Source organism: Lethenteron reissneri, chromosome 53 (assembly GCF_015708825.2).
Source record: "Lethenteron reissneri isolate LAM-NWPU_2019-01 chromosome 53, ASM1570882v1, whole genome shotgun sequence".
Lineage (NCBI taxonomy): Eukaryota > Metazoa > Chordata > Hyperoartia > Petromyzontiformes > Petromyzontidae > Lethenteron > Lethenteron reissneri.
The window spans coordinates 6245952-6261688 of record NC_083831.1 but is presented as its reverse complement, the minus strand read 5'-3'; the positions used below and the strand labels follow the sequence as shown (position 1 = coordinate 6261688).

Here is a 15737-nt window from a genome sequence, read left to right as displayed (position 1 = left end):
TTCCAAATTCTAGACTTGAAGCTTTCGTGACTGCAAGGAATCATATTCTTAGGTGTTTTCGGTAAAGTCACGTAGGTAAAACATCAAAATTAATAAAAATAATAAAATAAAATAAAGATCACGACGTGTTGCCTCCGAAACGTCGTGATCTTTATTTTATTTTTTTATTTTGATGTTTTACCTACGTGACTTTACCGAAAACACCTAAGAATAAGAACTCTTTCCAAACTTCACCGGACATCATGTGAACAAGAATAGCTTCATAGCTCATCGGATTCCTCCCGCAGTATCAATCAACATCTCCCAATGCCACCGATAATACATCACGCACCCAACTTATCCTCGACTTGCACACAACCACAATAAACACGCACAAACGCACGCCGTGCAATAAAAACCCGTGTAAAATTCGCTAATTAATCACACACATCACACACACACACAAAAAACGCATTCTCATCGCGTGAGGTCGCGGGTTGCGAAATCGTAGCACGTATTAAATAAAATAAGAATGATGTGCAAGTCGGGTTCGGCTATATAAACAACAACAACACGAAGAAGTAACATCCGAACAGCGATTGATCCCGTGCGGCACCAACCCCACGTATAGTTAGACAATCACTCTCAGCCATCAATTTAATCATCTCTCTCTCTCTGTGTCTCTCTCTCTCGTCGTCTTCCTGATTTTTAGCGTTCGAAAAGCTTAAAAGGCGGTGGGCAAAGACGATGGCTTCTGCGGTGAAAAAGGTCGTGGTGTTCGGTGCCACGGGCATGACCGGCTTGGAGGTGCTGCCGCAGGCGGTCAAAGCCGGTAAGGCGCGCCAGGCAAGACCGTAGGCTTCGCCACGGGGTTAGGCCTCACTTTCTCTTGTTGCAAATACGCGCCGTGCTTAAGGCTATCGCGGTGATACAAAGTTGTGTAGTTGTAAAATACCCTAAACGTTGCTTTTACGATGTCGTGCATGCTGCTGAAGCTGTTCGTCGTGATATTTTAACGCATCGTTTGTCAAGCCTGATGTCGACATTCATGTTTTGCTGTGAGCGGGGTGGGTTTTTTTTGTTACTTAACTTTAAACTTTGGAAGAATAATTTGCGCTTTTTTTCTCGCTTTAATGTAGCATTAGCAATGTCCAGTTTTATTCGCGGGAAACATGTTTGTGATGTGCCCTCTGTGCATCCCTACGCATTCGAAAAACATGCCATGCTTACAATATCGTCAGTACACAGTACAAACGTAACAGTATTTCACTCTTACTGGCCGTGCCTTTAGCCATTCAGAGTCACAACTTACATCCCTTCATCAACTAACTCGCCTGGACCAGAGTGGTGAAGTATGGTCAAACAATCACACCACCACCCCCATCATTCCAAGCGGTGCTATTGACAAAAGGCGCTGCTGCTAACTTGTGTGTAAGCACGGTCTTAAGTGTAAGTTTTTAAACGTAGCAAGTTCATTTCATTTTCATTTCATTTATTAGGTATAGCCCTGTGAGCCATTCGACTCTTGAATCGGGTGCAACCGCAACAAACAAAAAACAAAAACATGAACAAGAAAACATCTTAAAGTGAATATGTGCAAATAGAAAATCCAAGAAAAGACAGCAAAACATTGCAGAAAAAGCACCGTACACCAACACTGTGCAAAAATCCCAGTGGGATGCAAGTCAAAGAACAAATATTATTCATAATAAAGGTTTTTTGGGTTAAATCGCGTAAGTATAAATGTGTCGTAAACCCTCTACACAGCCAATTAGTAAGGGATTTGTCACGTACACAAAACGCGCCAATTAGTTTATTTTGTTTTATTTGTTTTATTATGTTTTATTTTTATTATTTTATTACTTCCCTTCTACGTGACTTTACCGAAAGAACCAAGAAGAAGAACAATTCGTTTACTCCTTCAGCCCACCGCTGTGTTGGAGAGCAAATCCACAACATTTACAATTCTCCAACACACCGGTGGGCTGAAGCAGTAACTGATTGGCGTTCAGTTCACGTGATAAACCCCTTACTAATTGGCTGTGTCGGGTGGTGGAGGGTTACGACACATTTACGAGATCCAAGCCAAAACCCTGCGTTAGTTCTAAGTCTTACCCACCACGGCGTACGCGCTCTATTTCCTAACTCCACGTCGTGTCCCAACAGACGTGTGGCAATCACGCCTAGCTGTGCAATTCGGGCTTCGGCATGGTCCTATTGCAGTCCCAGGGGACGTGGAACTTTGGCCCAACGTTGGTTCAACGTTGGGCCGACGGTTCCAGGCACAGTCGAACGTTGGATCAACGTTGCCATGTTCACCGGGGGTATGTGCTGAACGCCACGGTGGCTAGGAGATGTTAACTACCCTGATGACGCCTGCTGCTGTATATTTGGAGTCTGCGTCTCTCTCTCTCATCATCGTCATCACCACGGTGGCTAGGAGATGTTAATTACCTTGCCCGGAAGGCAGGAGGACGTGGGTTCGATCCCAACCCTGACGCCTGCTACCTGCTGCTGTATATTTGAAGTCTGCGTCACTCTCTCATCATCATTACGGTGGCTAGGAGATGTTAACTACCTCGCCAGGTATACAGGAGGTCGTGGGTTCGATCACGACCCTAACGTCCGCTGCTGTATATTTGGAGTTTGCGTGTCTCTCTCCCTGTGGTCACGTTGATTTTTCTCCGGGTCCTCCGGTTTTTCCCTCCACGTTTAGAAACATGCGTTTAAGAGTATTTGACTGCCATACATTTCCGCGTGATGGTAAGCTACTCCGTTGAACAATCATTTGTGATAACCAGGTCGCTTCTGAAAAAGAGATGGGGACCTTACCTGGTAAAATATTAAAAAATATATACTTTTAAAGCTTTATACACATCGTCAGCCATGTTCTCTCCACTGCTGGATGAAGTACCGCCTCTCCTGGCATTGCCATCCCTCACGGGCCCGTGATTACACAATCCCTTTGCTGCACATGCACTTATCTCATCGTGCCATCTCCGTGGTGGATCATCCTCTCGGTCCTGCTCCGTCTATCGGCTGACTTTCCTGGCACTTGCCCATCAGCCGTAATTCCGCGTAGCTAAGTGTCCTCAAGCTGACTTTCCTTAACGGTTGGAATTATAAAAAAATGTTTAGGCTTTTCGCAACCGTACTGCGTCATACCGATAGAAAATTCGAGTCGTCCGTGTCGGGGATAGAGTCCACATTCATTAATAATTCCAGCCTTGACACCCACGGTACAAAGAGTTACCCGTCACGTTACCGTAGCCAATTATCAACCAGGGATGTGCTGGCACGGTTGTCCGATTGGGTCTGGTTTGTGTCCTTGTCAGCTTTTTGGTTGTATCTTCTTCGACCTTGTTTCCGATCTGCATGTCACAGCAGGTGCTGATGACACTGCCTTTGTGCATGCAAAATTAATTTTAAACTAAACAATTTTTATTTTATCAGGTGACGTCCACTGAGATATATAAATCTTTTTCAGAAGCGACCTGGCCACAAATAATAGCCCAATGAAGTGGCTTATCACGTGGAAATTTATTGCAGCCAATTACTCTAAATGCATGTTGTTAAATGTGGATGCAAAACGAGCACACGGAGAAAAATCCTCGTGACCACGGGGAGAACATGCAAACTAATATACAGGCATCGGGGTTGGGACCGAACCCGTGACCTGTATACCATGCGAGGTAGTTAACATCTCACCACCGTGGCGCCCTCCACCGCCCACCTTGCAGGCTACACGGTGACGGCATTCGTGCGCAACGCGGCGCTGCTGCCGGCCGGATTGGCGCTGGAGGTGGTGACGGGCGACGTGCTGAACCCGGAGGATGTGAGCCGCGCCGTGGCCGGGCAGGACGCCGTCGTCATTGTTCTGGGCACGAGGAACGAACTCGGTGAGACATTGCCCCCGGACGTGGCCGCCCTCTCCATGGCTTGAGGCGCTCCGTTCGCTTCCCAAAGACGCACGAGTGAGCGGCTCTATATAACTATAAACTTTTTTATTTCGCCAGATAAGGCCCCACTGAGCTATTGAATGGCTCTTTTTAAGAAGCGACGTGGCTATCACAAATGATAGCACAACAAAGTGGGTTTCATCATCACGTGGAAATTTATAGCAACAACTAAATACTCTGAACGCGTGATGTTGATTCTCAATGTGGAGGGGAAAACCCGAGGACCCAGAGAAAAATCCACGCGACCAGGGGAAGGGAGACACGCAAACTGCAAATACACAGCAGGCGTCAGGGTCGGGATCGAACCCACGACCTCCTGTATATCAAGCGAGGTAGTTAACATCTCCTAGCCACAGTGGGACCCTTAACGTCTCGCCACCGGGGCTCGGCTATGGCTTGGCTCTCGGAAATTCTGAGCATGGCCAGGACCATGCACAGAACCGGCACGGGTGAAGCATGGCTTTGATTGAGTTGGCTCATTTGAGCCAGCGCCAAGCCTGAGTTGAGCTGTCACTAAGCATATGGGCCTCAGTGTCTCTGACACCAACATCATCCCCATAATCCATATTAAAGGTTTTTTTTGGGTTAGTTTGCGCAAATATAAATGTGTCGTTAAGCCCGCCACCACCTGACACGGCCAATGAGTAAGATTTGTCACGTAAACAAAACGTGCCACTTAGTTGCTAGTTCAGCGCACCGGTGTGTTGGGAGAGTAAACCCACAACATTTACAATTCGAGTACCGTGAAATTTTGCCGATAATTATAACAAGCAGCACCATTAGGCGACTGCCAGAATTGAGTCACCCGGCCACCCCGTGACTCGAGCAATTTGGATGATGTTTATTCCAAAAAACGTGCAGCGTCAGTAAAAATATGAAAAAAAGCAATGTCATCGTGAGTGTCTTCACGGCGACTTCCCGTTTTTTTTTTTATCTGCTGAGCAGATTCATTGAAAAAGAGTCGAACTCGAAGAGTGGAATATTTTTGTTGGGGGGGGGGGGATGGGAAATTGCCTTCCGATTTTAAAAACGTAGAATTAAGGCATGCTGACACGCACCGAAGCGACGACCGGAATAAACAACACTCGTGGCCAAATGACCCCCACGGACCAGCACGGCGTGGGGAGGCCCTCGTCCAGTAGTGGATTGACAGCACGGTGCTGCACGTGTACTTGTGTGCCTGTGATTTTTGTTGGTCGTCACGGTTACTGCTGAACACAGGGCCCAAAGGTCCAAAATGCCAAGTTGGCCAGCAACCAACAGCACGATTGAAGTTGTGACATATATAAAAGAGTTGATACGTTTCTTGAATTGAGCGAGATAATTACAAGCACTTGCGAAGACAGATGATGAAAGGGAAGTGAGGTGGACCTGCATTGTGGTGGATTAGATGAGACGGTCAGTTCTGATAGGCCGAGCCCTCGATGTGGGAAGAGGAGGAGGAATCAACGTGTAAAGTTCACGGAAGGAGTGACCGTGGCAGTAGTGATGGAAGCGTGATAAGGAAGTGGCTGATCGCTGGTGAGTGAGTGGCTGGAGCGATTGAGCGATGGGCTGGAGCAGTGAATGTTGTGCAAGGGACAAAACAATACTTGCAGAACCCCAGCAGTACTTAGAATGTAAAGATGCATCAATTCATGGATTTTAATCGATTGCCACGCCCGTGAGCCCTTGCATTACGTGTGAGAATCAATTACATTGTATTTACCATTCATGACAGTCGCATACAAATGACCACCGTGTCTCTGAGATGGCCATTATGAACCCTGCGAGAGAGAGAGATACACACCCCCAAATCCACGGCTCAAATCCACGCTGTCAGCAGTGCTGGCCCGGTGTCTCTGACACGGCCATTATGATCCTGCGCCTTGCGCGTGATGTCGCTGCCGCCAGGGTGAAACGTTCCGTGTGGTTGCGAGTGAGCAGGCGCCACCACCATGATGTCGGAGGGCACGCGCAACATCGTGGCGGCCATGAAGCAGCACGGGGTGCGCAGGGTGATCGGCTGCATGTCCAGTAAGTCCCTGTGGTGGTGACGGTGGTGGTGGTGGTGGTGGTGACAGGGGGTTCGCTTTGGTGACTCTGATCGTGGTGGTGACTGATGGTGGTGATGGTGCTGCTAGTGATGTTGACAATGGTGGTGATATTGCATTGTTCTTGTTATGGGAGTGAGCCCGCTTGCCGTTATGCTTTCTGCCAGTGAAGTTGATGATGATGATGGTGGTGGTGGTGATGTTGCAGCGTTCTTGCTGTGGGAGCGACCCCGCGTGCCGGCGCGCATGCTGCCCGTCACCGAAGACCACGACCGCATGTTCAGCGTGCTGCGCGAGTCGGCCCTCGACTGGATCGCCGTCATGCCGCCGCACATCGACAGTACGTGGTGCTGCCGCCGCTCCGCACACACACACACTCGCATGCTCACTCGCACACGCCCACTCGCTGACTCGCTCACTCGCACACGCCCACTCGCCCATTCGCCGACTCGCTCACTCGCTCACTCGCTCACTCACGCACTCGATCACTCCCGCTTGCTCACACTCGCACGCGTGTCGTGACGAGTTCTGCAAGATGTGACCATGTCCGTCCAGTGCTCGCTGAGCTGCATTGGCTTCCGGTTGCCGAACGAATACATTGTCAGGGTCGCGCTCATTGCACACAAAGTGCTTGCCACAAATGAATCACAATACCACCCTGCTGATCTCGTCAAGGAGTTAAACCATCACTCGAACTCCGATCATCTTCGCAGGGGCTTTTGGCTGGCCATCGAACAAAGATGGTCACCGCATCGCGCACTTTCAGATGCGCTGCTGCCACCGTCTGAAATGCTCTTCCGATATTAGAAAGCCGCTGGAGCTTTGAAATTTTAAATATAGATTGAAAAGAATTTCTTTAGAACTGCTTGTTGCGTTTAGTTTTGTTATCCTTACCCCACACCTCCGCTACGTATGGTGCGAAGTTCAACATACATACACTGTCGCCCTTGCACATTCACTCTCGCTCGCACACAAAGACAAAGATCCCTTCCCTATAGCCTAAAGAGACTTTTGGGGCAAGTGCTGTTAGCGAGCACATATTAAGGTCGGCACAGCTCACGAGGGGGTGGTGTGGCCAGCACCACGCTCGGCTGCCTTTGTCTCCCCAGTGGCAATGTTTACACAACGCACCAGGTACTCATTTGACGATGAGTCAACCTCGGAGAGGACTTGGACCGGTTCAGATAATTGTAACTGGTGTTAGCCGTGAGCGGCAATCGAACTCGGGTCGCCGGGTTCGTAGCGGATCGCGCTAATCGCTACACTACCGCTCCCCACTGTGTGCAGACACACACGCCCTAACCCTGACATACGCCCAATGCCTCCCCTAGACTCTGGCCCTGAATTGAAGTGTCTCTTATCTCTTAACTCGAGTCCTGACGTAAGCCATGACTTGCCTCTTAAACCTAACTCTGAGGACTATCCCCAAACATGAACTATCGCCTACCTCTCAACCCTAACCCGAACGACTACTCTCTAACCCTTACATCAGCCAGCACTACCCCCAACAACAAAAGCATTCCTATCCCTGAGCCTTACATAAACTATCGTCCACCCCTTAACAGCTTAAGCTTAATGTTTAACTCTTACCCTATGCCCTAACCGCAAGCTGTCACCTACCCATGTGCCCGATGCTGGGTAAACATCTGACTGTAGTGTGTGAGACACTAGAAAAAAGAAGACCCCATTAATGCAATCCATTGCCTACCCCCTAACACACACCGTGTCCTACCCCCTAACACACACCCTGTCCCACCCCCCCTAACACACACCCTGTCCCACCCCCTAACACACACCTTGTCCCACCCCCCCTAACACACACCCTGTCCCACCCCCCCTAACACTCACCCTGTCCCACCCCCCCTAACACACACCCTGTTCTACCCCCTAACACACACCCTGTCCCACCCCCCCTAACACACCCCCTGTCCCACCCCCCCTAACACACACCCTGTCCCACCCCCTCTAACACACACCCTGTCCCACCCCCCCTAACACACACCCTGTCCCACCCTCCCTAACACACACCCTGTTCTACCCCCTAACACACACCCTGTCCCACCCCCTAACACACACCCTGTTCTACCCCCTAACACACACCCTGTCCCACCCCCCCTAACACACACCCTGTCCCACCCCCCCTAACACACACCCTGTCCCACCCCCCCTAACACACACCCTGTCCCACCCCCTAACACACACCCTGTCCCACCCCCCCTATCACACACCCTGTCCCACCCCCCCTAACACACACCCTGTCCCACCCCCCCTAACACACACCCTGTCCCACCCCCCCTAACACACACCCTGTCCCACCCCCCCTAACACACACCCTGTCCCACCCCCCTAACACACACCCTGTTCTACCCCCTAACACACTCCCTGTCCCACCCCCTAACACACACCCTGTTCTACCCCCTAACACACACCCTGTCCCACCCCCCCTAACACACACCCTGTCCCACCCCCCCTAACACACCCCCTGTCCCACCCCCCCTCACACACACCCTGTCCCACCCCCCCTAACACACACCCTGTTCTACCCCCTAACACACACCCTGTCCCACCCCCCCTAACACACACCCTGTCCCACCCCCCCTAACACACACCCTGTCCCACCCCCTCTAACACACACCCTGTCCCACCCCCCTAACACACACCCTGTCCCACCCTCCCTAACACACACCCTGTTCTACCCCCTAACACACACCCTGTCCCACCCCCTAACACACACCCTGTTCTACCCCCTAACACACACCCTGTCCCACCCCCCCTAACACACACCCTGTCCCACCCCCCCTAACATACACCCTGTCCCACCCCCCCTAACACACACCCTGTCCCACCCCCTAACACACACCCTGTCCCACCCCCCCTATCACACACCCTGTCCCACCCCCCCTAACACACACCCTGTCCCACCCCCCCTAACACACACCCTGTCCCACCCCCCCTAACACACACCCTGTCCCACCCCCCCTAACACACACCCTGTCCCACCCCCCTAACACACACCCTGTTCTACCCCCTAAAACACACCCTGTCCCACCCCCTAACACACACCCTGTTCTACCCCCTAACACACACCCTGTCCCACCCCCCCTAACACACACCCTGTCCCACCCCCCCTAACACACACCCTGTCCCACCCCCCCTAACACACACCCTGTCCCACCCCCTAACACACACCCTGTCCCACCCCCCCTATCACACACCCTGTCCCACCCCCCCTAACACACACCCTGTCCCACCCCCCCTAACACACACCCTGTTCTCCCCCCTAACACACACCCTGTCCCACCCCCTAACACACACCCTGTTCTACCCCCTAACACACACCCTGTCCCACCCCCCCTAACACACACCCTGTCCCACCCCCTAACACACACCCTGTTCTACCCCCTAACACACACCCTGTCCCACCCCCCCTAACACACACCCTGTTCTACCCCCTAACACACACCCTGTCCCACCCCCCCTAACACACACCCTGTCCCACCCCCCCTAACACACACCCTGTTCTACCCCCTAACACACACCCTGTCCCACCCCCCCTAACACTCACCCTGTCCCACCCCCCCTAACACACACCCTGTCTCACCCCCCCTAACACTCACCCTGTCCTACCCCCCCTACCACACACCCTGTCCCACCCCCCCTAACACACACCCTGTCCCACCCCCTAACACACACCCTGTCCCACCCCCTAACACACACCCTGTCCCACCCCCTAACACACACCCTGTCCCACCCCCCCCTAACACTCACCCTGTCCCACCCCCCCTAACACACACCCTGTCCCACCCCCCCTAACACACACCCTGTTCTACCCCCTAACACACACCCTGTCCCACCCCCCTAACACACACCCTGTTCTACCCCCTAACACACACCCTGTCCCACCCCCCCTAACACACACCCTGTCCCACCCCCTAACACTCACCCTGTCCTACCCCCCCTACCACACACCCTGTCCCACCCCCTAACACACACCCTGTCCCACCCCCTAACACACACCCTGTCCCACCCCCCCCTAACACTCACCCTGTCCCACCCCCCCTAACACACACCCTGTCCCACCCCCCCTAACACACGCGATTGCTTTCTCCCGCCAGGCAACCTCCCTCTGACTGTCGGAGTACACGGTGACGGTGGGCGCCACGGGCGGCCGCGTCATCTCCAAGCACGACCTGGCTCACTTCTTTGTGCGCTGCCTCTCCTCCGACGAGTACGTGGGCAAGGCCGTGAGCCTGTCTCACACCTACGCGCCCGCGTAAGAGCCGCCCTCCGCCCCGGACCAGGTCCGGCCCAGACCAGCCGGCTCAACGCATTACAGCCAACACAGCCACGACGGTCATCTTTACAAGCCAGCTCAGGCTGCTGTGCCCACCCAACACACATGGTCCGGTTAAATTCCCCACCGCCTATCACTGACCCAGGCCACCCAGTAGTTCGAATAGCCTCGTCAGCTGTACAAGCTGATGCAGGCCACCACATCCCGAACAAGCCCACCTCACGACATCACTCTCAGGCTGGCCAGCCCACCCCAACCCAACTCGCTCTATCAGTCCAACCAGGTCATGTCCACTGCTGGATGAGGGCCTCCTCATGCCATCAGCCCAATGTAGCCCACTCGGCCCAACTTGCTTGCTCAACCTAAACCGACCAAGCCTTGTCTGGTCAGCATATGCGATGGTTGTTCAACTATCGCAGCCAGCCCAGTTGGCGAGGACGCCTCAATCAGGCCATCTATGTGACCCAGTCCGTCCTTAGCTGCCTGTCTAGCCAGGGGAACACTTCTCTAAAAGGCACCAACTTTAGTTGAAGCGAATTATTTGGTGATGCTGCTGCATTCGGCATTGGTGTACAAGTGCAAATAGCAAACACAAAAAAACGAAACGCATTCGTCAATAACACTGTGCCCTTGGAACGAAAAAAGTATTTTTAAAATATACAATTTGGCGACGTTTGCAGGCAATGGCCCATCTTCGTCGCTAATTTACTTTCATATCACTTGTTAATGGATGCTGTGCCCTGGTGTAATGGTGAGCACACACTGGTCTTGTAATCCAGAGGGCGCCAGTTAGATTCCATCTCCCGGTGCGACATTTACATCTCCCCCACCCCCGTCCCTGCCCCTGTCCACCCGGCAGTATACAAGGGCTCACCACGCTTAGGCCTCGCGTGGCGGAGTAAAATCTGGTTTGCTACCACCGCTTCCAAGGCGTCTGACTCGTGTGGAAGAGAAGACCAAATACCCCATATAGGGGGCTCACTCGAGCTCCCCTTGATGGAGGCTGTACCGCCAACGGGTCGCGCGGACGTGCCATTGCAGGGCTGCAGCTTTATCGTACGTAGATTGGTGAAACAAATGGAAATGAGGCTCTCTTGGACAAACATTTCAATTTCGTATTATTACTGCTACAATTTCCACAGAAGCCGTATTCTGTACGTGCTTATTCTGTACGCGCTTATGAGTAAAATCAATCATCTTGTTCCTCTTATCAAATTCATGCCACGGTCTATTCAATCGCCTTTCCCCTCTCTTGAGATGGAGGGAGCTCACTCTCCGTGCACGCAGTGCGTGGGGTGCTTGGGCCCTTCCTGTCCCCGTGTTGCTTGCCCCACGGCGTCTCCAGCGATTGCCAATAAACCTTCGTGCACAGTTGCCTGGCTTCGTCTCAGCGTTGCTCCTTTATCGCGAGGGGAGATGCGTCGGTGGCGTTTTCCATCGTTGCTGCTAAGCAAGTGCCTATTATTCTTGTTTCTTTCGGTAAAGTCACGTAGAAGGAAAATAATAAAATAATACAAATATAAAACAATAAAAATCTCACGACGTTTCGACTGCAACACAAGCAATCGTCATCAGGTGTGAAATCAAGTCATGGAGAAGGGAAATAAAATAAAAAATTTAAAACTTAAAAACAATTAAAATTCTCGCGACGTTTCGACTGCAATACAAGCAATCGTCATCAGGTGTGAAATCAAGTCAGGGAAAAGGAAAATAATAAAATAATAAAAAATTTTAATAATACATTCTCACGACGTTTCGACTGCAACACAAGCAATCGTCATCAGGTGTGAAATCAAGTCACGTAGAAGGGAAATAATAAAATAACACAAATATTAATACAAATTCTCACGACGTTTCGACTGCAACACAAGCAATCATCATCAGGTGTGAAATCCACAGCAAGAAAATTTTCAAAACGTCGTGAGAATTTTTCTTGTTTTATATTTGTTTTATTTTATTATTTCCCTTCTACGTGACTTTACCGAAAGAACCAAGAATATGAATCCCTGCAGTCACGAAAGCTTTAAATCAAAATTCAAGTGCTTATTGTGAAAAAAAAATGCGTGTCCCTGTACCTTTGCTGTGACGCGGATCGTGAACAGTGACAAAGAAAATTGAGCGAAAACTGAAAGGTGCACAGTAGAAGCATGGAGAGATGCACTCCCAGAATTACATGCGGACAGCAAGAGGAACACTTGGATTAGAGGATATACGGTGGTGGATGTTATCTGTCTCGCCTGGTATGCAGGAGGTCGTGGATTCCATCCCGACCCTGATGCCTGCTGCTGTATATTTGGAGTTTGTGGTGTCTCTCTTCCTGTGGTGGCGTGGATTTTTCTCCGGGTCCTCCGGTTTTCCCTCCACATTTAGAATCAACATCACACATTTAGAGTATTTGGGCTGCTATAGATTTGCCACGCGATGATAAGCCACTTCGTTGAGCTATCATTTGCTCAAAGAAAATTCATAAAAGTAAAATAGAAATAAAATAATAAATCACGACGTTTCGAAGGCATCACAAGTCTCCGTCATCAAGTGGGACCGTCACAGCTAAATTTACAGTCCTACCTGATGACGGAGACTTGTGTTGCCTCCGAAACGTCGTGATTTATTATTTTATTTCTATTATTACTTTTATGAATTTTCTTTTTAAATCCTTTATATTAAGTTCGCTTGCTTGCTTGCGTGCTTGCTTAGGACCGTGCAAATATTTCGCTCGTTTTTTAACCCACTTCCCGTGATCCAATCAAGCTGACATTTTGCACACAGACTCGTTGTGCTAAACAATTAATGTTCGTGAAAAAAAATTCCCAAAATTTTACACTGTTTAGGGAAAACAAATTAAATATTTAATTACCAATTGCTTAATACTGGCAGACAATCATCTGACCCATAGGTGGCAGCCATCTCAAGCCAGAGGACGAGAGGACTCTAGCCGCCACGCATATAAAGGATTTATAGTGAAAAACTTTGTTTTTACGGGTTTACTTGTTTTTACCTACGTGACTTTACCGAAAAAAACCTAAGAGCATGAATCCTTGCAGTCACGAAAGCTTCAAATCTAGAACAAGAGGAATATGTCAACTGCGGAGATGGAGTGACGAAATCAATTCGCGAGCAGGCGCAAGCGGGGGATTTACACATCGGAATCTCGATTTAGACTGGAGGATCCATAATAGAGTTTTTGTTTGGTTTCGATCGCGTAAATATCTAAATGTGTCGTTAAACCCGCCACCACCCGACACAGCCAATTAGTAAGGTTTGGCACGTAAACAGAACGTGCCAATTCGTTACTCGTACAGCACACCGGTGTGTTGGAGATTAAAGGGGCCGTCCATAAATGACGTCACGCACCTGGGGGGGGGGGGGGTCAGACATTTGTGATGATGTGTGACGACGGGGGGGGGGGGGTGAGAAATGTGACGTCACATAAAAATGCGCAACTTTTAATAAATACAGACAACACGTTCTGCTTAATTAAATTGACTTTTTAATAAATGTTTTCTCCTACAACATCAGAGTGCAGCGCCACATTAAACACGCACTACAATGACAATAGTTTAAAGCGATTTGAAGCAAGTTTTATTTATTTTGGGGGGGGGGGCAGAGCTTTGTGACGTCATATTTGAGGAGGGGTTTGACTTTTTGTGACGCCGTGTGACGAGGGGGGGGGGGTCAAAAACCGTCCAAAATCGCGTGACGTCTATATATGGACGGCCCCAAACCCACAACATTTTCACTGTGACGTTTCGACGGCAATTACAAGCAGCATCCATCGGACCATAGACTTGAGGAATCCGATAATCTATGAAGCTCTTGTTTACAGATGTCCAGTCGTGGTGACATGTCAAGTAAGGGGACATCGCAGGACCCCGAGAGATGACGCCGGCCTGGGGAAGCCTCCATCCAGCAGTGGATCGATCATCTCTCACAGATCCATTGGGCCGGGGGGAAGCGATTTCGCCCCCCCACCGAAAAATGTTGACACTCCGACTGATGCTCCTGCTGTTGTGAAGTGACTCATGCAGCCAGCTATGGCTGCATAGTTTGGTAGTACATGTTGTTTATGTCGTTTATTGTGAAAATTCGGTCACAGTTCCTATGATCGCTGTTTCATTGCTTTTATGGCTTTATTTTGGTGATTTTCGAAAAGTTTTTTGGTTTGGCCATGTTTGTTTGTTGTAGTACAGAGTTAGACTGATGGCCTTAATCTAAGTTGTCTTGTGGTTGTTGTTGTTGTTTGACTTGCATCCCACTGGGATTTTTACACACAGTGTTGGTGTACGGTGATTTTTCTGCAATATTTTGAAGTCCTTTCTTGGATTTTCTGTTTGCACATACAGTAGTCACTTTAAGATGTTTTCTTGTTCATGTTTTTGTTTTTGTTGCGGTTGCACCCGATTCAAGAGCCGAATGGCTCACAGGGCTATACCTAATACATGAAACTTAAAACTTGAAACTCTTGGACCCCCATTGCCTCCACTGCTGGATGAAGGCCTCCCCATGCCATGGTGGTTCCGGGTATCCCTCGCCACTGATGTTAGCCGTCGCCGGGGATCGAACTCGGTGTGCTAACCACTGCGCCACCGCTCCCACCGCTCCCCATTCATTTTTTTGAAGGCTGGATAGCTCATAAATATTAATTAATCATGGATTTTCAGAGCTCATGAATATTTATTTATACAAATACATTCCGTCTCCTCATTGGTTGGAGCCCCGTGCGCCTCGCGTCCAATTGAGCGCGCCTGGCAACGCGCCTCGACCAATGGGAAGCCCGCTAGGGCATCGGTAGCTCCGCCCAGCCACGCAAGCCCCTCCCACTTGCCGCCGGGTCTACACATCATAGACGACGTTTCGGGGCAGTGGCCCCTTCGTCATAGGGAAATTGGGTCCGATTGTATAGAGTGGTTCAGAGGGTTTAATCACCAAACGGTTTCTTAACCCCCTCTTAGCTCTCTCTGACCTCTCTTACGTGCTATTGCCAAAACGTCGCTTATTTAATATTTTTATTTTTTATGTTACTAGCCCCCCCCAATCTCCCACTAGCCCCCCCCAACTCCCACTAGCCCCCCCCCCCCAACTCCCACTAGCCCCCCCCCCAACTCACACTAGCCCCTCCCCCCCCAACTCACACTAGCCCCTCCCCCAACTCTCACTAGCCCCCCCCCAACTCTCACTAGCCCCCCCCCAAAACTCCCACTACCCCCCCCATATCCCACTAGCCCCCCCCCAACTCACACTAGCCCCCCCCCCCCCACTTTTCCTCCTGATATCCCACTTGCCCCCCCATCCCACCAGCCCCCCCCCCATCCCACGTAGCCCCGCCCTCCACCAACAAGCCCCGCCCACAACCCCATCAACCCACGTAGCCCCGCCCTCCACCAACAAGCCCCGCCCACAATCCCATCAACCCACGTAGCCCCGCCCTCCACCAACAAGCCCCGCCCACAATCCCATCAACCCACGTAGCCC

General features: G+C 50.7%; 1 protein-coding gene across 1 annotated transcript; it reads left to right on the top strand.

Annotated features, from left to right (window-relative positions):
* Positions 1-368: 368 nt before the first annotated feature.
* On the top strand, positions 369-10385 carry LOC133356338 (flavin reductase (NADPH)-like). The gene is given in 6 exon segments (XM_061573811.1): positions 369-811; positions 3720-3878; positions 5865-5954; positions 6180-6311; positions 10087-10103; positions 10105-10385. Coding segments are annotated over 6 exon segments (627 nt in total). The 5' UTR covers positions 369-726; the 3' UTR covers positions 10249-10385.
* The last annotated feature ends 5352 nt before the right edge of the window (positions 10386-15737 follow it).